The sequence below is a fragment of the Scophthalmus maximus genome, chromosome 21 (genome assembly GCF_022379125.1).
Source record: "Scophthalmus maximus strain ysfricsl-2021 chromosome 21, ASM2237912v1, whole genome shotgun sequence".
Taxonomy (NCBI): Eukaryota; Metazoa; Chordata; class Actinopteri; order Pleuronectiformes; family Scophthalmidae; genus Scophthalmus; species Scophthalmus maximus.
The window spans coordinates 3,841,783-3,868,561 of record NC_061535.1 but is presented as its reverse complement, the minus strand read 5'-3'; the positions used below and the strand labels follow the sequence as shown (position 1 = coordinate 3,868,561).

The window sequence follows — 26,779 nt, the reverse complement described above, 5'->3', positions numbered from 1 at the left end:
CTTCCCCTGTCACCCAACGTGCCGATTCACAGACCTTGGATTAACAAATGCAGACGTGTTCCTGCTGAGTAATAATTTTGATTTAGAATTTATAAATGGCAAAGATCTGACGATGGCAGGTAGTAACAACACACCAAGTAATAATCTAAATCACTTTATTAATTTAAGTTAGGTAGAGACACTAAACATTGGAACCACATTTGCTCTGCTATGGAGCGGTCTTCAGAAAATTACAAAAAAAGAAAAAAAAAGAGGCTTATGTCATATTGTCAAAAAAAAATTAAAGGCAAAAAAATGAAGAGGTAGAGAATTTAGGCTCATCACTGTGACTGAAGGAATGACGCCTATTGGAATGTAGTTGAAATTCAAAAACTCTTGTCGTCCTAAAAAGGTATATAAAATATTCATAAATCAAATATGGTGGGAGACATTTCATTTTGAAGGGGGAACTGGGGTATTCACAACATTTAAACATTTACATTTCACTTTAACTGTACAAGGTGGACAAATGGACAGGAGTGTTAAAGTGTTACTTTGGAAAGGATAATAGAGAGCAAGTGTCTTTAATACATTTTTCCCTCAACCACACATCAGCACGTGGGGATTCGCCTGGAGTTTACAGCCTTTGTTTTTGTTTTTTGATCCCGCCCCCCAACAAATAATATTGGTAACATGAATTTACAATATAAAAACAACCACAGATCTTGAAATAAAAAAAAATAAAAAAGTGTATTTCCTCTCGGTTTCTCCCAAAGCGATACATTCTGAATGTGTCAGACATGCCCAGTTCGACCAAAGGACATTGACCGCCTCGTCCACTTTTCGTTGGAGAGGTTTGTCAATGTGGACCCTCGAGGGGACCCCGTCCCCTGGGAACTGCCGTGAAGCTCTCAAGTCAGCCACGATCTGGCCATTAAATGTCCCATTTGGAATGCGTAGACGTCATTATTAACAAATGCTACATGTCTGTAACTTAAGTAACAAAATATGGTACAAGTTTTAATTGTGAAAAAAAAAAATTCTCAAACTGTATTTTTTTTTTTTTTAATAAGCTCTGAGCTGCAAACCAATTTCCTGACCGAGGGACGGAAAAGAAAAGCCTCTGTGTGGGGAGATGTAGTGTAGTCTGAACCTTCCTACACAGAGAACACTGGCAGTGTAGAGAAACAATCTGAAATTACAGTGCATGTCTACAAAAATAAAAAATAAATGTGAAAAAACAAAAAAGATTTTTTACTGTTTGTACAGTAACATACTGTATATTTCCACAATGACACTAGATAAGGCTGGTGACTACATTATGTAAATAGTTAATTATTGGATATCTTTTCTGTATGATTTCAAAACTAGTGACACAGTATATAATGTTGGTTTCTTCAAACAAACTTTCAAAAAAACAAAAACAAAAAAAAACATGACAAAACAAAGTCAAATAAATCTTTTGTGTAGTACACAGCTTTCTTTGTTCCAGAGGAACAATATGGTAAACCTTTGCATTTGCTCAATGCAAGTGCACCAGTCTCGATTCAGTCTTTTCTTTCTTTCTTCCTTCCTTCCTTCCCCCATTCATCCCCAGTGGTTGTTTCCTCATGCTCGCACATTCGCGCGCGTGCCCCTGTTCGTTTTTTTTGCAAACGGCGCCCCCCCCCCCCTCCTAGATTCCGTTCTTCGCCTCGTTGTTGTTCATGGCCTCCTTTCTTTGAGCGAGGAAGGGGTACATGCACTTGTCGGCGCCCAGGAACCGGTACATGCACACGATGGCCTCGAAGGGCAGGATGCTGCGGAGACGGGGGGGGGGGGGGCAGAGGTGATATTAGTAACACGCGAGAGATGAAGTAGCAACCGGGGGGAGAGGGAAACTTAAAACGAGAGGGATATTGAAACGTAGGAAGGAAGCTCACCTTTTCATGAAGTTGACCATGTAGACGATGCGAGGCGTACAGATCATGGGCTGGTCGGTGAGGATCGCTCTCATGGCCTGTTTAACGCAGAACTCGGGCTTCAGCGGAGGCAGGAAAGGCTCAATCTCCTTCCTGAGTGGAGACACAAGTGCCACAGTTTGGTGAATGAGCCAATAAAAATTCCTACATCTCAATTTTTTATTACAAAAACAGCTTTCAGGTTTCTAGTTTGATAGGAAGCCTATTTCTAGGAGGGTTTTTTTTTTTTTAAGGATTTGAACGAATTCATTAACACACTAGGATACATGGCCATCGAACAGGGTTACGGTTACCAGTGATAATGTAAAAAAAGAAAAAAAAAGGATGCGAACATTTCTTGTGCTCCGTGATAGTGATCGCTGGGACAGTAAAGCCACCTGCCGACTGTTACTGTCAAACAAAGTGAGGACTATTAGAGGAACTGGGGCGGGGGCAAGGGGGTGGGGGGCGCCCAGGTGCACCTGTTTGGGAGCTTTTCCCCTTGGGAAAGTCGCCCTCTTGGTGTTTGCCGATCGCTGACCACTGGGACTTTATAATGTGCGTGTGCTGCTGCTTTGAAGTTCAAAAGGTGTTTGTGAGGCAATTTTATATGGTGAAAATTACAGAGGACGAACTCAAACGAGATGTCTGCACACACACACACTAACCTTATCCTGCAACCTTTGAACATCCCGGTGTCGACCAGGTACGGGCACACCAGGGTCATGTTGATGCCCTCCTTCTCCGAGGCCTTCAGCTCGTGGCTCAGCGACTCGTGGAACCCGATGGCACCGAACTTACTGGCGCAGTAATCCTGAGGGAGAAGAGAGAGAGAGAGAGAGGGGAGGGAGAACAGGTTAGTCCTGTAAAACTCTGGTCCGGCCTGCACCCAGGAACCACAGAGAACATTAGCACACATGCCCCGTGGGCACAGAGGTCTCTCCTTGCTCCTAATGACACGGGCACAAAAAAACCAAAAACAGAGCGAGCCCCGTCCGCCGCTCTACTGTTTCATTAGCATTCTTCTCCTGCGCATCAGGAGACTGCTCAGCTCGGTAGGAAGGTTTTGATGTGGTAATAATAATAAAAAAATTAAAAGGGGGGGGGGGGGGGGCTTGAGCAAACACAGATGCATGTCAATAAGCGCGGGGAGGATAAAGAGTTTGGACTGTGCCCACATGACAAGCAAGGGCTTTGATTCCCATAAATAAATATGCGTGTGTCTGAAATCCCATTCAAGGCATTTCCACAGAGCACAACGGGTCGACAAAAAACTGACGACTACACCCCAGTCCCTTCGAGGGGGAGTCTTAATCATTACGGATGAATGTTTGTTTTGTTTTTTTACAACAAAAGAATATGTGCAGCTATAAAAACAAAAATAGGCAAACGCAGTGGTCTGTCACGCAGATCGTACCGTCCTCAGACGAGGTGATAAATGAGAACGCCTTCTAGGGGGGCGACCAGTCTACTCGCTCTGTGGTTATGGAGATAAATTACCCTGCTAAATATTGTTATATGAATTAAAATAACAAAAAGAAGTGGGGAAGAACAAAAAAAAAAAAAAAAAAAAAAAACTATAGGAAAAAATACCAGACGTTTATCCAATGAAAGCGTCTGTGAGCTGAATACTGAGTGAGCATCAAGTGGTTCACAAAGCAGTGATGAAGATGTCTCTGTCCCTTGGTGGAGCTGTCAGCTCGGCCCATTAGGGGCCCCACCGCCCCACTGCTGCAGATAGAGGAATCTATAAGAGGCTCCCCAATGCTCATCTGTGTCCCTCAATTTAACGGGTGGGGGGACAAGCAGGGGAAAGGGGGCCTAGCCTCCCCCGGCTCAGTGTGCTAGCTGGCACGCCGGCGGTTTTCGGGAAGAAAAAGGGAAAAAATCCGCTGGTTTTGGATGGTGGGAACGATGAGACGTGTATATGTGTGTTGTTGTGTATGATACCAACCTCCACTCCAGCTGTGCTGAATAAACCCAGGGAGCTGGCAACCGTCACAATGTGACCATGATTCAGCTCCAGCATCTTGGGGAGAAACGCCTTGGTGGTCTGGGGGAAGGACAGAGGAGACAGAAGGGCAAAGAGGGGGGGGGGGGGGGGAGGAGGAAGGTTAGTTCACTTGTGCAGTTTGTCTGTGCCAAAGCCCTTTGATCCTCTCTGCCTCCCTCTTGCTCGCCGTCTTCTCCATGGTGATTCAGACAGAGGCGTTTGAATGACAATTCATAACGGGCAAAGAAAAAATAAAAAATAGACCACTGGAGATGAAGCATTTAAATGAATAAACATAATTTAAGTTTTTCCTTTGTGGCAGGTGTGAGTAGGATGGAGGCAAGAGAGGCAGTCACTGAAAGAGCAGGTATTTAGTGCGTGCGTGCGTGCAATCTGTTCTGTTCCCACGCAGATCTGGTACCCGTCGTTGGGCCCGGCTCTAAAGAGTTGATGACAACACCAATCGCAGGCCTCCGTTCACTCAGCACTTCCAACAATACAATTCAGCCCGTCGTCTCTGTCCGAGCAGCAGCCGGCCGTACGAACCGAGGCGAGGCGAGACGAGGCTGGATGTGAAAGAGTTTCCACTGGAGCCCGAGCGGGTTCCACTGGGGCCCCGTCCAAATGAGAACAGTGCGGTGGTGAGAAGTGCAACACAGAGAAATGAGACTTCAAGTGGTTCCAGCTGATTAACCTATTGATCTGCTCCTCGAGTCTGCCCGTCTGCTGACTTTGGAGTTGTCCTGGACACAGCATGGGCCAATCAGCAGGTGTGACATGCGACGGCGCTGATAGGAACTGACCAATCACTCTCCCACTGGGAGGTCTACAAACAACCGGCAGGCCCTTTTGTTGGGAGCAGATCCATTCAAGTCAGACGCGCGCTGCCATAGTGACGGACGCTGCGCCGCTCTTTATATAATGTCAGAGGTTACAAAACACCGAGGGCACCTTTGTGTTATAACACACGGCTCCCAATAGTGCTGAAGGAATTGGATGTAACATAAAAACATGGTGCCAAGCAATTTTCCGATATAATTTGGGACTTTAGAAAATAGGGGCTCAGCATTTTTTGATTACTTTTCATTCCTATTTTCCAATAATTTTGTGGGTTACGTAAATGAAAATGAGACAGTTTCAGTGGTCAGTACAGTGTTCAAAGCCTCCTTTGTAAACACTGGCAGGAGGGGAGCACGGAGCCAAAGAGAGAGAGCATGGTACCAGGTAGTACAGCCATGAAACCACTGGCAGGGGAGGAGAGGCCTCATTAAAAACTGCACCCAGAGATTAACTGCGTCGAACCTACTGACTTCCAGGGCAACCTCGGCACCTAATCTTTCTGCTCGGTTTGCGAGATAAAATAAAACTGGAAGCAATAAGTCAAAAGCCTGGTTTCAAAAGGAAGATGACTTCACCTTTTCTGGAGCTCATTCTATAGCCAGGTAACAGTCTAACTGATCTGACTGCGCTCCAAACATCTGCTCTTTGCCAGGACGTGGATTTTCAAGTTGCTGAAATATTCGTCTCATCAAATGATGTGAGCAGGAGAACGCGAGGCCTCTAGCTTAAGATATGCACGCATACCGGACTGGAGGCAAAAGTTTACCCACTCCCACAGCAAGTTTCAGAGAGCAGGGAACGACGTGATCTGGCACAATGTGTTGCGACTGAAGCCAACGCTCGGATGCCACCGGACAATTTCGCTGAGTGGCCTGAAAATAACTGCCTCGGCCTGAGGACGTGGCTAAATGTGACCAACTGTCCTGTCCAGTCTCTCTCTCCCACCCTCCAGTGATGTCCCGCTTCTCATGGCAGCTCTGGCATGCGGGTGTGACCTCCCCTGACCTCTCAGACACAAAATGTGTGAAGGCAACCGGGGGCTCGTGTCTTACATCAAGCGCCGCCGTAATTGGGTCTCAACGCTCCCTTGTTCCGCTAAATTACCCGCTGACACAGCCGGGCCTCCTTGGCCTATGTGGGGGTCCCCTGCCCACTGCAGCGCCCCCCCCCCCGTAATTGGTGTGTGCCCCCAGGAGCATTTAAGCCACACAAAGCGTCTTGCAGCTGGGGTGTCAGGCTATATTAGTGCAAGCATCTGACCAACAGGAATATGAACAAAATATTGGCCTTTGCGTCCGACCAGATGGCCATTTAATTGGGCTGACTTCTCCCTGGACAAGAGAGCGAGAAGGAGAGAAAATGCCTGAGCCCAAAGAGCTCGTCTCATCCGGCAACGGATCGTGGAATTTGAGTGGGTGAGGGTTTTAGTGGTCACCGGGGACGATGGATGCAGATTGGTCACGTCGTGGTGGCCGAGCTGTAGTCGGTGAGCCACCGCTACGGTTGACCCCTTCCCCACCGACTGTGCAAATGGAATCCAATTTACCTAGAGAGCAACATCAATTGTCAAGGGAGGGAAGTGGTGTCGATATAGGACAAACTCCACAGGTCACGGGATCCGATATAATGACTCAACAAAACTAAGTGGGGACCCCCCCCCCAAAAAAAATCCAAACGAATTCACAGGCATTTGGTCACGTTGGAAACCTTTCTACCCCCGACAGACCCACTTGAAGATTAAAGTCCTCAGGCAATCAGACCTTGGCCACTAGAACTCCGGCTTGTGAATGTTTTACAGCTCGTGCTTACTAGGGCCTGTATCATTAGTCACTTTGTAAGACTCGACTCTCATGTGAATTTTACTGAATTAAAAAAAAAAGGGTTAAGGTTTTCTATAAATAGCTATAATAGGTATGAATGGATTAATAGTAGGGGAGTGTGATAAAACATTATTCATAAGAGAACCTTACCTGACTAACAATTTTGGAGGGTTGTTTTTGCAAGACAATTAAATTGGCAATTGTAGCTTCTTTTCATCTCATGTCCCCGTTTGAACCTTAACAATTGATTAAAATATTCAACTATTTTGATCGTTGATTAATTGCTCTTAGGCTCTCTAGCCTCTCAAATGCGCAGATTTCACGTTTGACAGTTGATGAAACGAGACGCAAGACATCGCGGGCACTGAAATTACAATGGGCGTTTTCATTGAACAATAAGGATAGGAATTATTAAGAATAAGACCTTATCCCATACGTTGAGGTACCTGCTAAAGGTGAGAGCCAACATGGGAGTGAGTCGTGGCTGGCTCCAGTCGGCGGGGGTACAGGTGCGCCGGGCCAGAGGAGGGGCCCATGTAAAACCAGTCAAGTGGGACCCTTCTGCCCGGCTGCCTCCTTTCTCTGGCTACAGCAGGAATGCGGCCTGCGGAACTTGGCTCCTGTCGCCTGGCATCTCGTCAAGTTGATTCGCAGACAAGAAACCAATTGTCAGATAAAGTGGGTCAGCAGCGGCTTACCATTACCCTCTCGCCTCGCTTGTGGACGGGACGGCAATGCCTTCCTTCCTTCCTTCCCCTTTTCTTTTTCCCTTTGCTCTTTTCCCGCCATGTCACTGTCAGGCGCCCTGCGCTTTCATGTCGTCACAAGAGAGGTAGGATGTCCATGAGGAGGAGGAACTACTGCTTATTGTTCACGAGCCACCTGTTGGGTAACCACCTCAAGATGAGCGGGACGATTTCCTTTTATGTCATTCCACTACACACACACACACACCCTTAAAAACAAACTCTGGTGACACTTAGTCTAAATGACTGCACATTCCCCGTCTCCGCATGACTAAAAAACTGAGACTCGTCAGAAAAAATTGCCAGCTGGAGTAATCAAAGCATCACACAAATTCAATGTGATGACCCCCTGCCTCATAAAAAACCTAAAAGGGAGCGAGGGACTGAATCATAGCTGTGTGTGTGTGTGTGTGTGTGTGTGTGTGTGTGTGTGTGTGTGTGTGTGTGTGTGTGTGTGTGTGTGTGTGTGTGTGTGTGTGTGTCAGAGCCGGATGAACAGGGCTGGCCTCCGTGACTCCAATGCAGCTGCACCCACTGCCTCCAAATCAGATTGGGAGGAGTCAGAGGGGCCTGTGGAAGGAGGACAGAAGAAGTGTGGGGTCTGAGCATGTCTGGCGCACACACACACACACACACACACACACACACACGATTACCATTCGTTTCCTGCTCATGTCTCCATCCCTGCCCGATTCCCGCTACACTGTCCAACAAATGAAAGCTTTACACAAAATCAAAAATCGTTTCCCCTCCCTCATCTGGACTTTCCCCTTTGCTTATTTCAAACTCAGTGGTGCGTCTCAAGATGTAGGGAGCTTTTTTTGAACCTGCTGTTGAGTTTGCTTTCGAGAAACAACTTGTTTGGGAAATGTCATTAGCTGGCTGGGATTAGGGCTGGGTCGAGGCCCAGGAGGTTCTGCGGGTTGACAATGCTTCTCGAATGTCGCACATGTCATGGGCCAAAGCCATGATGATGTTTCCCCCCCAAAAAAGTGACAGGCTGAATAAGATGAACTCACCGAAAATAAAAAATAATCTCGAGCCCTTTGTGTCCACTGCTGAAGCACAGACGTGCATGACCTTAACAGCAGCATGAACAACGATGAAGCAAGCAAACCTGCTTCTGTAAATTTAATCTCTAAACAGTTTTTAAAAAACAACATCCTGTTTTGTGATTTCCCTTTAGTGTCGGCAGCAGCATTTTGTAAAAACACTTGAAACACTTGATCCAACCCCATTAAACAGGGTTTAAACTCCACTTCAAGGCCTAAGCTGTGGGTATTTGTTGAGTCATAAACCACAATTAAACAATAAAAAAAAAACCTGCTGTTGAAAAAAGGAAAAAAAGAAAGGACCGCCCCACCTGCGTCGGTAACCGTACCGTGTTTGTGTGAGAGGATGGTGGACAGGTCCCTGTTAGTCTAAGCTCTATTCATTGAGCTTGTGTCTTTAATGAACCACATCCTACCACACTGGCTGTCGCCATTCATTAGGTTCCTCTCTCATCTGCCCCCCTCCCTCCTCCCTCCTCCTGAAGAAACCACGCTCGCCACAGAATGTGGGAGAACACAAACACAGAATCCAAAATCTGCCAGCCCGACTCCACGCGCTGGATTTAAAAAGATCGAGGAGATGCCCAGCGGGGAGGCACGTCAATAGTTGAATGGCGCATCCATTAAAAAAAAAAAAGAAAAGGAGGACAACACACAACCTGTCTGACTTACGACGAGCTTCACACAACCACTGTGGTTTCGTGGTGTGACAGTGAATCCACTGAGCCATGCAACGAGGCAAAGGACACGTTCCCAATCCTTAATATTTACTGCACGACAGATCTATAAACCAATATGTGCACGATCACTAATGATTGTCCCAAACAGGTGACAATCGATTGTCACTACTCATTTATTAGTTATTGGAGAAAAAGGGGCTTCAATTGATTTCCAACTGTTGTGGCAGTGATTGTCCCCACTTCCAAAATACACACACACACACACACACTTGGCCTGGTTCAACACTGCAGCCTGTGCTTATCAAAAAGTGCACAAACTCACTCCATCAAGTCCACATAACCTTTCAGATAAGTATTCACATCGGGGAAGAAAGAAGGCCTACGGAACTGAGCCAAGATTAAAAAAATATCTCATACACAACAAATCACTCCGTACCAACATAATGTGGTGAGCGGCCATCAGAGTGAGATTTTAATATGGCGAAAAAGACAGGAGAAGGAAGGTCTGACATACGGGGGGGGGGTCATCCCTGACAGGGGGGCTGCCAAGGAGCAGTAAAGGCGAGAGTTACAGCCAAACCCGTGACAGTCCTCAGGCAGAATTACACAAAGCAGAGCTGAAATCTGAAAACGCACGGCAACTATTTATAGTCATATTCCCTCAATACTTGGGGATCGAACACACACACACACACACACACACGCACACGCACACGCACGCACACGCGATTCTTGAAATGATTTGGCACACAGAGGAGGATGGGATAATGAAGAGCAAAGTCAGAGTGGAAACATTCCTGTGAACCTGGCATCACTGCAGCACACATCTGATAACACTGTCCTCGTGAAGAGCATCATACTTGTAAGCGCCCCAATACCCAACATGCATCGGTACAACTCTAAGATGAATTTTACTCACCCAGAAGTGCGCGTGGCAGTTGACCACCATGGTGCGCTCGATCAGCTCGTCGGGGCACTCCAGCAGGTGGTGGCCGGACACGACGCCGGCGTTGTTGATCAGTATGTCCACATTGCCCACCTCCCGACGCACCTTCTCGGCCGTGGAGTACACGCTCTCCCGCTTGCCGACGTCACACGCGTACGTGTAGACCTGCGGCTGGAACGGAGGCACCTCCTCCACACCTCCGATGGGGCCTGCGGGTTGGGGGAAAGAGATGGAGACGGTGGTCAATTAAAAAAAGGCAGGTTATTATAATAATACAAATCTGAATTGGCACAATCATAAGTTATTATGTTACTTTGCAGCTGAGTTTAGTACAATTTTGGAGAACAATACGATGGCACCTGATTCGAACACAAAGCGGCGTCTTGGCAATGTCGTGCGTAAAAACCCGCTGACATCCAAAATGCTGCAAATACAACCAAATTTTTTTTTTAAAAAGGAGCACAGACTCACCGTCTTTCGTCATGGGGGCGTCCAGCTCGTGGTAGATCTGCCGCACCATCTCCGCCGTCTCCTCGTTGCTCTGGCTGTTTATGTCCCACAACACGAGTATCGCTCGTCGCCGGGCGAACTCCTTGGCGAAGAGCCGCCCGAGGCCGCTGCCGGCGCCGGTGATCACGCACACCTGTCCCGCCACGCTCTTCTCCTTGGGCCGCACCACCCACTTGGCGCCGGCGGTGACGAACGCCCACAGCACTTTCAGGATGACCACGAAGAACTCTGCGATGATGGTGATCATCTTGACCCGAAACCGTCGATCGAATTCGAGTGGAAAAGCAGCAGCAGCAGGAGGAGGAGGAGAAGGAGGAGGAGGAGAAGGAGCCGCGCGAGCGAGTAGGGGGACTCTTCCCTCTTTGCAACCTGTTCGCGGGAGACACGGCGACAAACTTGGATCGCGGTGCAGGCAGGGAAACGCGCGCACACACGCGCAACCGTGGCGAGGGGAGAAAAAGAGGCGCAAACAAGGATTCGAGAGTGAAAGGAGAGTTGAGGTGCAGCTCAGCCAGAGTCCCGTCGCCCGTGCACCGCGCGGCTGCAGAGAGTTTGGTTGTGAGCAGCTTCCCTGGTCTGCGCCTCCTACTTCCTCTGCTGCTGCCTCACTCGTCTCATCCTCACTCCCCGTCTCCCCTCGCTATTTATTCAGTCCACCCATCAGCGCCGGACCCAATAGGACTGAGTCCCCAGCGCCTGGTGCAAACGCATACACACTCAGAGGTGATGTAACCTGGAGGATTTGAACACTTGTACAATCCCAGTAAAGGCTGCTGCTTCTTCTTTGGCTCTATTTAAAAAAAATATATATATTCAAAGTTATTTGTCCTATGAAAATGTGGTTTAGCAGATTAATAAAGAAGACTAGACCAGATTAAATTTCATGTTGGTTCCGGTTCGGTTTTTTTCATGAGTGATCTTGTCTTAATCCTTATTTTCATGATATGAAGGATCAGGAAGGATTGGGATTAAGAATTTTTTTTTTTGAAAGATTAAAAAATAATTATAGATGATTGTGACAGTGCCGTTCGCCACCACGAGCAGAACGAGTTTTGTAATTCCAGGTTTAGTGTCCGTCCATTCATGGAGGAAGCATAACGCACCGTTATTCCTCCCAGAATAAACTCCATTCAGTCGTTTGAACTGCTTTTGGATCACATCTGCTGGATTTCAATCAGAAGTCTAAATTATATTACCGCCATCATTTTCTGGCAATGATCATGTCTGTCTGCTTTCGTTTGTGTTTGTGTGTGTGTTTGTGTGTGTGTGCGCGCGCGCGCACGTCTTTGCCCATGTTCAGTGTTTAAGGTGGGTCGACCTCCCGGTGGAAGACTTGTCAGATCCTTTACTAATGTTAGGCTGATGCCAAAATGTTAATATTTCTTTCAGCGAAAGTCCTGCATTTAAACGGTGCCTGAGGGGGGAAAAGTATTAACTCATAATAATAATAATAATAATAATAATACATTTCATCATGTACATTAAAAGCAAAAGTTGATCCCATTTTTCCTCCCCAGATATTTTTTTATACAAAGAAGGGAAAGGTAAGTTTTAGTATCAGAAATATTCGAGTAAAGTCAAATAAATATTTTGAATCAAAAATAAATGTGGCACTTTAACATATTTATCTGGACTTTAAATTAAAGGGGCCAGTCTAACAGCACGTCATTCCATGATTTCGTAACCACTCTGAGCATCATCATGCGTTTTATAACATAAAGGTATTTTTCTTTTTTCTTCCTACACTGACTGAGACCCAGTGGATCCATCCAGCGGAGAAAGGTCAGCAGAAAAATTCCGCTGCACTCGCTCTGATCTCGGCCTGTAAGATGAAGCGTTGGCGCCCTCTGCCGGGAGAGCAGTACCATCACGGGGGGGGGGGGGGGGGGGCGCTGAAGAGACACATGCCAGTTTAACGTACCGAACGTGCATTAATTAAAATACAAAAACTGAACTTGCAACGCCACGATTAAAATAAAACAAATCAAAACCTTACCTACATATAATACTGTACAGTTCACGACAAATTACCCAATAGAACAATGAAGCGAGTTGATTGTGTATGTTATAAAAAAATATAATACAATAACGCTCACTTTAGAATATCGCTCGGCAGTGTCTGGCTCGCTCTAAGACACTGGTGCGTCAGGCAGCTGGAAGGACAGCCCGGAAGGGTCCTAAAGCCATTAACCCGCACATGCGCAAAGAAAAATCCCTCTTTCTCGGTGGACGCAATGGCGGACGCAGAGTGAGTGCTCGGCGCTGTATTAAAATCTAAGCACATCCGCTGTTAGAATAATTATCTTAGACAATTTTACGTCCTATGTCGATTGTTTAGTTTGCCTACATCATACTCCAAATAGTATTGTTCAGGATTGTGGTTGTTATTGTTGTTGTGACTACTTCTCGCCGAATGTGTGTATCGCGGGTAGTGGTTCCAACATGGCTGTCTCTGTAGCCCCATGCGCCGAAGAAGTGGCTAGTTTCTGTGCTAATATGAGAATAACGTTGGGAATTTATTGCAATTTCTTTTTCTCTGCTGCTGCTGATGCTCCCCAGGTTCGCAGGCAAACGTTCAATTGAAGTAACGCAGCCTGTGTTGAAGCCGGTTAGCGACAGGTCAGCTAGCTAGTAGCTACGAGCGGCAAAGTGGAGACGTGTCCGTCGAGTGGTTATTTATGTGAGATTATGCGATACTGTGTTTTTGCCTACGAAAGCGTCATGAAGCTGTGCATCTCTCCAACAGAAAAAAAGTGGCGGCGGTCCCTGAGAGCCTTTTGAAAAGGCGAAAGGCCTTCGCCAACATGAAGGCCATGCGTGTCAAGAAGCTGCTGGCTGACAAAAAGGTACGTCCGAAGAAAGAAAGGCACCGGTCAGAGAGCCGATGTTTGACTCGCAGATGTTTGTCGGTGTGTGACTGAACCGATCAGCAGAGTAGCCCTCACTCGCACTGACTGAGGATGCGTTTTCCCCCGTTTATGCTCACAGGCCCGCAAAGTGACCAGGAAACTGATCTACAAGAGGGCTGAGAAGTACCACACTGAGTACAAGCAGATGTACAGGCGTGAAATCCGCCTGTCCCGTACCGCTCGCAAGGTGGGAAACTACTATGTGCCCGCCGAGCCCAAACTGGCCTACGTCATCAGGATCAGAGGGTGAGTCCACATGTCTGGCAACAGAACTGTCCCCTGTTGTCAAGCAGCACTGTCAGTAACATGTACATGGATTGCTTGGAGTGCCAACAAAATAGACCATGATCATACTTTTAAGGATTGGGAACAACCCTTCATGTCCCTGCTCACATGGCACAATGTGTTGACACTTAACCATTGAAACTACTTCATGTTCAACCTAAACACATGCTGCAACCGTGTCTGGACTTTGCATGCTAAACGTGCAAAAGCTTGAAGTTGCTGTTTGAATTTGCATAAGTACTTAATCTGAGGGTTAGGGTTAGGGTTGAATGCATTAATAGATGTTAAACAATTAAAGTAAATTGGCGGATGTTTAGAACCCAATGTCATTTTGGCCTGAAGGTGGTTCATATAGCGATCCATGTAAATGTTGTGCTCCAACTCGTGTGGTTAATGATGACCTCTCTTTCCCCGACTTATCGACCATGGTGATACAGCTGTCAAATAAGCCAATTGGATTCTGAAACCACAAGTGATGCTGCAAGTGAACAGAGCTTCACCCTGATGCTGAATCTGTATGCTAATCGTGTCCCCATTTGTCTTACAGTATCAATGGTGTCAGCCCCAAGGTCCGCAAAGTTCTGCAGCTGCTCCGTCTGCGCCAGATCTTCAATGGAGTGTTCGTCAAGCTGAACAAGGCTTCCATCAACATGCTGAGGATTGCTGAGCCTTACATTGCTTGGGGGTAAGGCTGTTCTTACAGTTTAACTAACAGATATAATACTTATGTTGGTCCAAGCTGAACATTTTCAGTTCTTAAATTGGGCTAATAGGCAGTGAATGTTGATATGAAACTTAGCACTGAGAGCCTTTCTGGAGTGTGGTTAATGATGCTGAACTTTTTTCCCCATCTTATCGACCATGGTGAATACAAACTGAAACTAAGCCAGTTTTGTCTGAAACCACACTCTGTATCCAATGGTACTTGAACATTTTTCCCCCTTTGTTTTGATGAAATACTACGTTTATTGACCTGATGTGGAATAATGGTTTAAGTGCTTCAGTGTGAATTTCTTGATGGGGGCTCAAATCAAGGATGTAGTTTCAATTTTCTATAAATGGAGTCCCAATGATGACATTGTAAATGTGGCCTTTAGTCTTACTTCATTAAAAACAAAATCTCAACCCCTTAGTGAACATTGTAACACTGTAATGTAGTACACTTTGTTCTCTTTGCTGTCAACTTGACCTCAGATGTCGGGGAATAAATAGGAACCATTAAGTAATTTACATTTGAATAGACTGAATGTCAAACTAAATTGCAGGAGGTGAAACTGGCAAAACAAGGCGTATAGCTTTTTAGCATGTTATGAGCAGAAGAGATGTTTCTGATGTGGATGTCTGGCTGTGCCTAGTTGTAAAACATGACATCAACAGACCTTTACTGAAGAAACAAAGCTTCATAATGACATAGATGTGGTAATGTTTTGTACAGGAACAGGTATTAGTCACTGCCTTGCTTTTGTGTAACCACAAGCCTTTCTATAATTTTATCGAATCATAATCATATTATATTATTGTCGTTGATTGGTCATTCCCCCCATTCATCTGGTGAAATATTAGTTTGATATTTGTGGCTTCATCTAAGTGGTGATGCAAATTCTACGTTGCTTCATAATTTCAGTAAATATATATTTAGCATAGTTGGTTAGTGACACTTTGTGTAATGAGGTACAACACAAAACTAGGAGCTCTATCATCTGTAGTTGGTTTGAACCTGTTTTCATATAAATGAGCTGCTGCTCTGAGCTAGACAGTAAAATTGCAATTAATTGTTTCTACGTGTTTGGAGGTGATGAGATGAATAGGATAAGGTTTCTGCTTTTTGTTGGTGTAAAAAGGAGGAAGTTATAGCACAAATAATACAGCCACACAATATCAGGGTTTGTCAGATAATTTTTTTAATAATTTGAAAGACTTCTAATGTAGTAGAATTAAATTGTACAATTTTTGATGAGCCAATGATGAAATATCTATACATACTCCAATAGTGATGGAAGGACACTGACTATCTGCGCCTCTTGTTGTGAAAAACATTGTTCAGAATTGATTTGAACTCACTTCATACGGTTTGTGACCCACTGTTTTTTCGCAGATACCCCAACCTGAAGTCAGTGCGTGAGCTCATCTACAAACGTGGTCATGGAAGGATGAGGAAACAGCGCATCGCCCTCACAGACAACGCTCTGGTGGAGAAGGCTCTCGGTACGGCATGATTTTACTATTAGAAAGAGAACCAATTTGTGTTCTACATAGTACAGCTACTCACTTGAAGATCAGAAGTATGTGGAGATTGTCATTGATCCAGGTCATGGTTATCCACAATGGGGTTTAATCACAAATGCACTATTGGAATAAGGCACAGCTACATGTGGTTAATGATGCACACTTTTTTCCCCGTCTTAACGACTTTGGTGAGAAAACTTAAAACTAAGCCAGTTGAGTCTGAAACCACATGTCAGTGTGACTTTACCACTAGGATATATGTTTTTAATGGCCACATTCAATGTTAAATGTTGTGATCAAATAAATTCCTCTGGTCTGGGTTAAATGCACAATCATTTTGCAAACTCGTCAACCAAAATAGCCCAGATATACAGTTGTCTTTTTCTTTAACCCACAGGTAGTTGAGTGAAAAATCTTTTGTGCAGTTAGATATATTCAATGCATTGATTTTCATCTGCAGGCAAATATGGCATCATCTGTGTTGAGGACCTCATCCATGAGATTTACACAGTTGGAAAGAACTTCAAGCCCGCCAACAACTTCCTGTGGCCCTTCAAGCTGTCGTCTCCACGTGGTGGTATGAACAAGAAGACCAAACACTTTGTGGAGGGAGGAGACGCTGGCAACAGGGAGGATCAGATCAACAGAATGATCAGGAGGATGAACTAAAGTTATGGTGAGTATAAGGAAACTTTTGCAGGTCTTGATTGTAGGCGTGTCATTTAATGTGGTTAATGATGCATTATCTTTTTTCCCCATCTTATCGACTATGGTGAAAACCTGCTGAAAATAAGCCAATAATGTCTGAAACCACATTTTGGCCATTAAGCCTCAAATTACCCACAAAAGATCTTGGTCTCAGCAAAACTGCCATGCAAGAGCAATTTTAAGATTCCCTTTTTAGTTATAAGGCAAATAATTTGATTCCAGATGAGTCATGTTTAGTTAATGACTGTTTTTTCTGTCTTTCAGGCTTCAAAGGACTCATTGTACAATAAAATGTGGAGGAAAAAAAACGTTGTCATTGTTTGATTGTCCATCAATGTGACATTTCTAGCATATCTTTATTTGGTATCTATTTTCCACCTCAACTTATTTTGGTGTTTAGCAGCAGTAAGTAAAAGATTGACACCTAAAATGGAAATACGTGACACTATATAAATCATTAGCATTGCATTTTAATAAGGATAAATTAAATTTACTGTATAATATATTAATTCAGGTAGGGTGGACATCTTGGGCTAATTTAGTTTCATATCGCATAAAATACCATAATACCCTGTCATCTCTTAAAGAACTAGTTTCATGTTCAGAATCTGAAAACCTTTATTGATCCCAGGGAGACATTTGGTTTTGTGTAGATGAAACAATTTGTTATATCCAACTAAATCTCTGATCTTAGAATTAAACCGAATCGATGCCCCAGTGAAGTGACAAGCCAAATGAAACACTAGCTAACCTACATAAAGCATGTCGGTGTTTTTCACTGATTTAAAATAACTGTCGATCATACTGTACGTGTCCCCTACATAACAAGACTGTCTGTTCCTTCCTTGTCCATCCGTGCGTGGCGGCGCTGCACTCAAATCACGTCCCAACATTACGTCGCCTCTCGAACTCCTCTGCACTGAGCTAGGGTGGATGTTTGAATGGTCTATAAGAAAACAGTGAGTTATTCCGTGTTGTTGACCGGTCTGTAGGTGCGTCGGTAGAATGTCAAAACGGAAACAGCCAGGCCTCGGACTGTTTACAGTCACCAAACAGACGAAGTGAACACTAACGCAGCGGCGGCAGCTACTGCTGCTAGCTACTGAGCTACTGCTGCTACTGAGCTACTGCTGCTACTGAGCTACTGCTGCTACTGAGCTACTGCTGCTCGGTGACGGCGCCACCGCCGGACGGCAGCGAACCTGGCGACTGGACACGGAACCAATGGAGTGAGTGGGGAAACAGGAATGCGTGGTTCTTCACCTAACGTCAAAAGTTCGGATGTACAGTCAGTGTCGTAAGGAGCTAACTGACCGAGCTGTTATCAGAGTAAAGTGTGTTGTGTTGTTTCGACACCAGGGACAGTGTTGTCTGTGGACAGACGCCCACTGGCTGTTAGTGGTTGTAAGACTCATGTCTGGTAGTGCCACCGGAACACGGCTCCCCCAAATGCCGCTGTGTAGTCCGAACACTGGTCAAATGCGTATGATCAAAGGATCACTGTAGTTTTAAGAGAATGAAAACAAAGTCTACATAAATATAGACAATATAATAATGAACCGCTGCTACAACGAGATGATGTGTTTGTGCGGCAGCTCCCAACATGATGCCTTACCAGGTGAACAGTTCCCCTCTGCCCGCCGCGAAGGCAGTGACGTCAGAGCGGAGCAGGATGAGCGGCCGGCAGCGCGGCGGTCCTGATGCTGCGGGACATGCGGCGCTCAGGCAAAACAACTACACGAGGACCAAACTTCCGGTGATACAGCCGCTGAGCAGTGAGTTGAGCTGAGTGATGAAGTCATTCAGATTGCAGCTGAACGCCATGTCAAGTGAGTTCCTCTGTATGTTATAGGGTCCAGGGATGGGGGGTCCTTGATCGGCGGCTTCATATTCGCAGGGTAAGATGCGTCACTACGATCAAATAAATCAAATGACAAATGGCTTCATCAGTAAATCTGGTTTCCTGGTGGATGGTGATGTAGATTCTCTACGCCAGCGTCATGCCAGGAAACCACAAATACAAGTCCATCAAGTGGGAAATATGATATCCGAACATCTGTCCTATAATTTATTATTATCATATTTCTCAGAAGATCAGCTTGTTTATTCATGATGTCTCACTCAGGTTTAAAGTGCTGTTACACCTGGATCTGATAGGGGTCGCTGCCATGGCAACTAGTACTTATGCGCTTATACATTTGAAAAGAAAACTCGAGTAGATCATTAATATATAATATTCTAATCGTATTACACTTAATTGAAAGACCTAAGAATACTAGCTTACTGATTGCATACTCATCATTGCCCCTGGTATTGCCTTTTTTCAATCTCAATCTGTCTGTAGGTCACCTGAATTGGCTAAAGATGCAAAGCTGGAATCAGAGAACACCGACCCAGGGGACATCTGTGGCAGACACTTCCTCTTTGATAAGAAATGTAAGAGTTGCAGAATAGGACACGTCCTTTCACTTTTACATTTAACTGCAGATTAAGATGTTTTATATTTTTCCAGATATTTATTTTTCTCACTCCGGAAATGTAAAGATCACTTTTGACATCAAAAGAACTGCATTGGTTTTCAAAGTGGATTAACAGTCCATTTGATAAACTTTTAATTTGAGGCTCCTGTCTTGTAATCTTGCAGCCAGTAGGTGGAGCTGTAATCATGCATTATGACCATGAGACCTATTTCAGCAACTGCGAGATACTGCAACATTTCAGTCAGAATTGACAGTATTCATGAAAGCAAATGCTAGATATCACATTATTTAAAAGTGTTGTTCCCATAAAATTTTCTACTTCTGAATAGCGAAAATATGTTTATGTTTAGGTGCGAGGTTTGAGCGGACCAGGACTGTGTTTCCTCCTCTGCAGAGAGACTACCGTGTGCACAGACCTGGCACCCTGTGTCCCTTAAGCTTCGCCAAGGAGCTTTCCCACAGCCATGCAGCGCAGCAGCCCTTCATCCTGGGGTAACCAGCGTGTTCACGTCACTCACTGTAGTCGTCTCTCTACTTCATAACACTTTTTTTTTGGAGACAGCTGCACAGAATACACTAATTCGACTATTTATGACAATTTGCAATTATATGAACAAAGGGAACTGCAGCCAGACACAATTAATATATTGGACATACATAATTTATCTGTCACAATCAGAAGATTTCAAGCTCGTTGAGTTCATAATGAGATCACAATTATTTATCACTATTAGTCATCCGTTTGTGGGAACAGTCTATTTTGAGGACACTTGAGCTTTTTAATGACAGAAAGCTGCCTTCTCTCTAACTGAGTACCTTACCCTGTTATTCAAAAATGGGAGAACATACCAATCTCGTCTTTTCACATGAGAAAACAAAGTGTCTTTGCACTTTGTTTCATATGTTTGCAATATGGTCTCAAATCTATCTTCCAGTTACCCTGAGCGATATGAACTGAACCCAGGTCAAGCCCCCCCGTTCCTCTCCACTTTATACCTCAAGGGCAGAAACCCTGTCTCGGTTGAAAGCTGCAAACTCAGCAGGTACTTCCAAGACTCAATCCGACCGTGCCAATCAATAGTTCCCTCTATTACTTTGTCAACCTGTGCCTCTTCCACTGTCCCTCTGTCCCGCAGGCCTAAGGCGCATCATCCAAACTACCACCTGTCGACTGTTAAAGACAGTCAGAAGAGTGAGTTGTTTCAATGGTTTTGACTGTGCAGCCAAAGTATATGCTCTTTTTCCCCACTCAGGTATATGTTGTGGTCTTAACACGTCAAGTCAGAATCCCCTGTCTGTGTTGCAAGTGAAAAAAGAGAGTCTTAACCTTCGACCTGTACAGGTGTTCATGACATTGATTTGCTGGCAGCAAAGGTGTAATTTTAGTGGATTTTGACTCTCTTCAAACAAAAAGCGCAGATCCCCGGGCCTCGTGTTGTCAGTTCAGGGCAACTTGTTAGCTCTGGTACATAACAGAGAGCGACAAGGGGTCACATGGAGAAAGGGAGTGTTCAGTGTTGCCAAGTGGAATGAGGGTTCATATTTCACCGGTTTGCTCCAGTTTTTTTCTAAGGGCTTTCTCTTTTAGTTTAACCACCATACACTGAATTATTTTGTGAAGCACTCAGTTGATGGACATTTTTTACTGCCAATTGATATTACTTATAGATAGATAGATAGATAGATATGTACTTTATTGATCCCAAGCTGGGAAATCCCGGTGTTACAGCAGCAAGTTTCACACAACACACCTTAAAAAATATACAATTATATTCAAAAACAATTGCAATAAATATAGAGAATAAGGACAGTAAATATAAAGAATTTACATGAAATATTAATAGTGGAAAATAGTGTAGTATGTACAATCAGTTACCAGTAATGTTCAAAAGAACATGGTAACATAAAGGTGCAAATGTGCCAGGATTTGTGTTTTTAATTTAATTTAGTTAATCAGTGCCACTTACAGATTGAGATTGTACCTTATATAATGTTTTATTTCTCAGGTATATACCATATTATTGTATTATAGGTCTCATCCTAACTTCTGTTATGCTACGCTTTTCTCTCCGACTGTTTACTTCCTCTCCTCTTGCCACACAGGCCAGTCCTATCCCGACCCGGTGGTCGGAGCCTCTCGCTCTTTTATCCACAAGGTATCGAAGCTGTCCTCTCTGGAGGCTGAGACGGTGAGACAAGAGAAGCTCAAGAAAACAAGGAAACCTCCATCCTGACAATCACCTGCTCCCCAGTCGCACTGGTCGAGGATCAAAACCATTGAGTCTGTGCCAACGACCTCTGAGCAGGATCAAACGTTCAGGGCGCCGTGTTCGTTTCAGTGGCTCCTTCTCACGGCTTGTTTATCCTCAGTGACATTAGTTTTCTGCCTCACATGGCTCGTCTTCACATTTTGGGATTCCTGACCAAGAGCGTCTCTCTTTTGGTGACCACATATAGTATTATATATATACATATACACAGTATAGTATATAGTATACCTTGCAGCAAATGCCCTACAATAAACGGGGATAATAAATCCAAATAATTTTTTCCATTTTGATTCCCAGCTCTGTGTAGCTCACCACTCAACACCTGCACAGTTATCTGACCTTTTTAATGGCTGTTGTGTAATATGACCATATTTCTTGCCGTATCATCAGTATGTAGCAGATACCGTCTGGCTTTGATTTTACTACAACAGTGTTTCGAAGATTACTGTTAAATACCAATTAGGATTTGTTAAGCAAGTGGGACATTGATGTATGAAATAGTTTAGAAGAACTATTACTGTGCCTTGTAAAACGTCTTCCTGCAATAAAAAAAAAAGTATTTTTAGTAGCACAAGAACGTCTTCTCTAATTTGAATCGTTATATTTGTTTTGCGGCTTCTATTGAACGAAAGCTGACGAAGGGAGCTTCATGTTCCCTTTGGCGCATACGCTACATTGCGACTCATACAGTCAGCAAAATGTCTAAAAGCTGCAATGAAACATAATCTGCATTCCATATCTCCCAAACAGACACAAAGCTGTGCCCCCACATCCCAGAATGTGGTGCTTTCCCACATGGCACGTTGTTGTGTTGGCGTATAGAAGGCAGATGCCAGTCAGACCAGTTGTCGTTTTGTTTATTCACTATTATTTGAAGATGTTACAACAAGCTATACAGCCACAGACTCTGCCTGAAGCAGGGGGGGCATGCTGTCTATAAATATTAAAAAGCAGAAAATGAAAAAAAGGAATAATTCAATATGTCCAAAATGAAGTTGTTGCAGCTGTCCCACATGTCTCTGCTGTGTGTCATCTCTCCATCACAGTCACTTTCAGTTTTGTGCAGTATTTATCAGAATGTCACGTGGAAACCGTCTAGATGGCCACGTCTGTGTCATCTGAAGGATGACAGCAATCCTGCAGTCTGAAGTGACTCAGCGCGGAGGCCAACAGGCCTCAAAGTGACAGATCATGACTTTCCGATGAAGTGAAAAGCGTTCAAGTGAGAGAGCAAGGTATTTGTTTTGTTATTTTTTATGACATTAAATAAAGTGGAGACAGATGATCAAAAAACAGTGGCAACACACTGAGCTCCCTGTTAAATACGAATGTGACGACGTGGGATGACGGGCAGTGTTTCTGTTTCCCTCTGGATCGTAAGGTGTGCACTTCAGGGACACAGTGACCTAGAAACATGGAGCCAAGTGAAGGGGGTGCGTTCATGCCCAAATGGAGGCCCGGCCTCTTGTCGGGTTTTTACCGTCCTTTTCAAGTGTACTGACACAAAATGACCTCGAACAAACCGTCAACAATGAGGTCTTTAATAAGAGCCGTACTGGGGCCTGCCACCAAGTGGTTTGTCCTTTCACTGCGAGTCGACGTGACTGTTAACCAGGACACCACTGTACCATTCAACCAATTTCTACAGATCATAGAGACGTCGATGCAAAAATGCAAACTTATTTTATCGTTAATTAAAAGTTCTAACAGCTTCAGGTGCATTTCCAAATCTTGGTTACGGTTGTTTTGCTGCCAATATCCGGTTGTATTGTATTAACAATCAGGAGACGAAAGAGTATTCGCTTTTGTGAAGAATAGCTAGGTTGTGTTACTGTGTCACCTGACTTGATGTTGTGCCAGTGGACTCCATCAGCAGGGATCAGAGAATGTAGCCTGTCTGACAAATTATAACCTCGTCAACGCCTCAAATAGGAAAAAAATGCCCTGAATATAGTTGGGTCTGTGTGAGAGGAAAAGAGACGGTTTTGGGCCTGAGGATAAAGATCAGTGTTTTATCTCCTTATAAAACTTCATGCATGTGTTTTCTCCATGATCTGAAGCTAGTCCCAATAAGTGACAGTGATTTAATTTATTTAAATCTATGCCAAGTTAGATTTATCTACAGTGTAGTGTAGACTATGAAAATAAACTACTGTAATAGACAATTTAAAAGTGGCCGTAAATGGATCTAGCGCACCAAGGAGACTGGAGACGTTGGGCAGTGTCAAACCATCCAGAGATTTAAAGACAAATAAGAAAATATTGAAATCTAATATCCATATTTCACTAGTAATAAGTGAAGGTTGGCTAGTACAGGAGAGATGTGGTCATTCTTCTTGGTACCAGAATCTTGCTGCTGCATTTCGAACCAAGAATAACTGAGTGTTAGAACTGCTGCAGTTTGTTGTTTGCAGGTGAATTGCTGGTAGGTGGACTTTGTTGAAAAAAATCCTTTAACATTGATTGACATAGCGCATATGTTTGTTGCAGTGTCATCTTCATTAGGTAGGTGCTGTCTCACAATATATCCAAGGAATCATATTCTCTATTTGCAGAGGAATTAAACATAAAGGCCCCCACACCCAGCCAATAAAAAGTCTTTTTTTTATCACGGCCATAACTCTGCGACTGATCCCCCCCTCCGTTGTGAAACCAGTTTAGGCTCTATAAAAAGACCCCTATAAGATAGTCACACAGTGATCGAAAACAAATGATAGAGCGTGAAGGCTGAGTCAACAGGAACTCACGGTCCAATGGTAATCTTTGTGTCTGTGTGTTCAAGTGGGACCACTCAGAGGTCAAGTCTTTGTCTTTACGTCATATCAACACAGAAGAGCCCAAAACCATGTCAAATCTGTGGCAAGGGAGCTTACGTGTGCTCTCTGTCTTGACTTCCAAGATGATAAAAACATTTTTTTATCAGGTCAGAGTGTTTGCATACAAGTTTTTACAGCTGCCAGGTGAGGTGGTTTTTTTCCCCCTATCCCATGTTATAAGTGAGATTCGACATGTTCAACAACAATAACAAAGCATGTCGAGAACTTCTGCAAAGTGAATATCAGCACTAGCCCTTGTTGCATTTTATGACTTGGCACAGCAACACACACACATACTGTACATACTCACGAGCAGAGGTCTAACCTTTCCACTGCTCTCTGACATTTCACAATAGGATTCATGAAAGCCACAGTGATGGATGCGCTGTCTCCCCGAGTCATTATCATTACCTGAAGTTTCATCTCTGTCGGAGGCAGAGGTCAGTCCCGCTCACCCTCCCCACACGCCTAATATCCTCGTTGATTTACATACATATGGAACTACGTGTCAAGATAGGTGACTGACGAGGGGACAGTTATCAGCAATGATGTCAGGCTCGGTCCAAATGAAAAAACTTCTATCAATATAACTGTCTTTGTTGTCATTACATTGGCGATGCTCCAAGGTCAGCCAGCTTGCAGAGCTGTCGCCAGGCTGTCATCAGTCCTCTTTGGTGCCAATGGTGCTGGAGAAGCGTGTTATCATCCATAAACTATCAAGTGGTAATGGCCTGTAATGAATGGAACACAATTAGTGGGATGTACTAGATAGCTCATCATAATAGACATGTATGTACGTGTGATGTGAATAGTGGGGGACACATTCAGGGCACACACACACACACACACACACACACACACACACACACACACACGGTAAATATATGCTTTTTTTATTTTTGTTATCTATAGTCTTCAAGGAAAATCTCCATTTTCCACACGTGATCAGCCACGCTGATTCCTTTCCCACATCGACCTCCCAGCTGAAAACACAAGCCAAGTCAAACATCCACCGTCTCAACTCTTCAAACAATGACTCATGCCACTTGCTGCTGCTCGTCGTACATCGTTCACAAGAATAAGATAAAAGACTTGGGGACATTATCAAATGCCACCACAGGGACAAATGCACACGTTTCAGATGTACAAGTGGAGGCGGGAGGTAGGAGACAGCTGAGCTATAAATATAAAGGATGTTGGACAAAGGCTCCTATTCATGAGAAGCAAACTTAGCCCTAATTAGCCTGACTAACTAATATAATGTTTGGTTAAGGTTAGATATTTAAGAGGTCATGTGATTTTTGGGTTGAACTCTCATTTAAGATTCTAAAGTTAAAAGTAAAAGAAGTTATAGTTTTAAATAAAAGAATGAGAAGTGTTTAGGTGAACTCAAGCTTGTGCAATATATTGACATTGCCATTAGTTTGTGTCAGACGATGCATTCAGGTTGTTCCGGACGTTACACCGTGTGCAGGTGAAACAGAGCGGGCGTTGTCCTGGTCACAGGTGACATCATCTGCGTATATACCTTTTATTAGCATGTGGCCAGATTAAAAAGGGTACATTCTGGCATTTGTCAACGGATGTTTTGAAACTATAGCAACCCAGGGTCAGCCGTTGCCATGGGGACAGCCGCCGCTTGCATTCCCCATATGGGCGAGAAGGGACCCTGCCGTCTCCCTAACGCCCGGTGCGAGAGGTGGAGGAACGCACACTCTCATCATTAACTGAATCTGATTAGTTCGCTCCATCCTGAATATCTCTGCCCTTGTGTTTGCCAGATTAACTCAGTAGTGTGTGTGTGCGTGTGTGTGTGTGTGTGTGTGTGTGTGTGTGTGTGTGTGTGTGTGTGTGTGTGTGAGAGAGATTGTGATTGTGATTGTCATGAATTCAGCCTTCAGTTTGAAGATCATAAACACTGTCTTGCGACACATTAGGATGGGCCCTAATCCCCTCTCTCTTGGTGTGTGTGTGTGAGTTGAGGGTGGGTTTCTGAGGGACGGCTGATTGTCTTTGACAAGTGCACAGTAAGAGCAGGGGGTCCAGGTTTGGGGGCCTGTCAGAGGTAAAACACACATGCTTTGATGTGCGCCTCCAACGTGCTGAAACCACAGCAAACTGATGCCGCCGTACGCCTCGCACCAGCGGGCAGATCAAATCAGCACCGAACATTCACTAAATACATCTGCTAGTGATGTGTGTCTGTGTGTCTGTGTGTGTGTGTGTGTGGGGAGGGGGGCTTTGTTTTACACAGATTGAGGTGTTACTGGACGTACACTCACAACATGAGATCAGACACCTTCTCACAAATGAGTCACAAAGGGTTTCACTCGTAAACAGCAAACAGGATCATTCATCATTTTAAAATGTGTCATATTTAATATTTGCAGATGCGATATTCATCCCCCAAATACATTTCTACATTGATACATTTCAGTATTCATGCAGAGCTTCACTGCCGAGGTCATTCTGGGTTCAATGTCCTCAAACGTTCACATACACTGATCCGGACACATGCTCCTCGGTGATGCCGCGGCCGATGATTGTGGAGAAGATGAAGGCTATTACTGTCGCTTGAC

At 44.4% G+C, this 26,779-nt stretch overlaps 3 protein-coding genes and 4 non-coding genes across 8 annotated transcripts; 6 read left to right on the top strand and 1 right to left on the bottom strand.

The window, feature by feature from the left end:
- Positions 1–138: 138 nt before the first annotated feature.
- rdh10a (retinol dehydrogenase 10a) lies at positions 139–11,362 on the bottom strand. The gene is made up of 6 exons (XM_035619859.2): positions 10,468–11,362; positions 9,970–10,205; positions 3,874–3,972; positions 2,588–2,733; positions 1,902–2,033; positions 139–1,778 (listed from the first exon to the last, which is right to left on the bottom strand). The coding sequence occupies exons 1-6, from the start codon at positions 10,751–10,753 to the stop codon at positions 1,655–1,657; spliced, it is 1,023 nt and encodes a 340-aa protein (XP_035475752.1). The 5' UTR covers positions 10,754–11,362; the 3' UTR covers positions 139–1,654.
- Positions 11,363–12,632: 1,270 nt separating this feature from the next.
- rpl7 (ribosomal protein L7) lies at positions 12,633–17,438 on the top strand. The gene is made up of 7 exons (XM_035619863.2): positions 12,633–12,754; positions 13,253–13,352; positions 13,495–13,661; positions 14,248–14,385; positions 15,796–15,905; positions 16,387–16,602; positions 16,899–17,438. Exons 1-6 carry the CDS (start codon positions 12,741–12,743, stop codon positions 16,593–16,595), a joined length of 738 nt encoding a protein of 245 aa, XP_035475756.1. The 5' UTR covers positions 12,633–12,740; the 3' UTR covers positions 16,596–16,602; positions 16,899–17,438.
- Positions 14,084–14,173, top strand: LOC118291573. Its single transcript, XR_004786716.1, has one exon. It is a non-coding gene; the product is annotated as a small nucleolar SNORD12/SNORD106 (small nucleolar RNA).
- Positions 14,518–14,609, top strand: LOC118291570. Its single transcript, XR_004786713.1, has one exon. It is a non-coding gene; the product is annotated as a small nucleolar SNORD12/SNORD106 (small nucleolar RNA).
- On the top strand, positions 16,069–16,158 carry LOC118291572. Its single transcript, XR_004786715.1, has one exon. It is a non-coding gene; the product is annotated as a small nucleolar SNORD12/SNORD106 (small nucleolar RNA).
- LOC118291571 lies at positions 16,651–16,743 on the top strand. The gene has a single exon (XR_004786714.1). It is a non-coding gene; the product is annotated as a small nucleolar SNORD12/SNORD106 (small nucleolar RNA).
- Positions 17,439–17,500: 62 nt separating the features above from the next.
- On the top strand, positions 17,501–21,958 carry si:ch211-171b20.3. Of its 2 annotated transcripts, none has more exons than XM_035619861.2 (8): positions 17,501–17,593; positions 18,230–18,409; positions 18,487–18,532; positions 18,979–19,070; positions 19,465–19,606; positions 20,050–20,157; positions 20,251–20,306; positions 21,218–21,958. In XM_035619861.2, the coding sequence occupies exons 2-8, from the start codon at positions 18,238–18,240 to the stop codon at positions 21,346–21,348; spliced, it is 747 nt and encodes a 248-aa protein (XP_035475754.1). In that variant the 5' UTR covers positions 17,501–17,593; positions 18,230–18,237; the 3' UTR covers positions 21,349–21,958. The 2 variants fall into 2 exon arrangements, with proteins under 2 accessions (XP_035475754.1, XP_035475753.1); XM_035619860.2 differs by having other exon boundaries at positions 17,536–17,863.
- Positions 21,959–26,779: the final 4,821 nt, after the last annotated feature.

Coding starts and splice junctions, on each gene's coding strand:
- rpl7 (XM_035619863.2), top strand. Junction 13,353..13,494: donor AGCTGCTGGCTGACAAAAAG/GTACGTCCGAAG, acceptor TTATGCTCACAG/GCCCGCAAAGTGACCAGGAA. Junction 13,662..14,247: donor TACGTCATCAGGATCAGAGG/GTGAGTCCACAT, acceptor TTTGTCTTACAG/TATCAATGGTGTCAGCCCCA.
- rdh10a (XM_035619859.2), bottom strand. CDS start 10,753: ATGATCACCATCATCGCAGAGTTCTTCGTGGTCATCCTGAAAGTGCTG. Junction 2,734..3,873: donor TCAGCACAGCTGGAGTGGAG/GTTGGTATCATA, acceptor CTTCTCCCTCAG/GATTACTGCGCCAGTAAGTT. Junction 2,034..2,587: donor TTCAAAGGTTGCAGGATAAG/GTTAGTGTGTGT, acceptor GTCTCCACTCAG/GAAGGAGATTGAGCCTTTCC.
- si:ch211-171b20.3 (XM_035619861.2), top strand. CDS start 18,238: ATGATGCCTTACCAGGTGAACAGTTCCCCTCTGCCCGCCGCGAAGGCA. Junction 19,071..19,464: donor CTTCCTCTTTGATAAGAAAT/GTAAGAGTTGCA, acceptor GTTTATGTTTAG/GTGCGAGGTTTGAGCGGACC. Junction 19,607..20,049: donor CAGCAGCCCTTCATCCTGGG/GTAACCAGCGTG, acceptor TCTATCTTCCAG/TTACCCTGAGCGATATGAAC.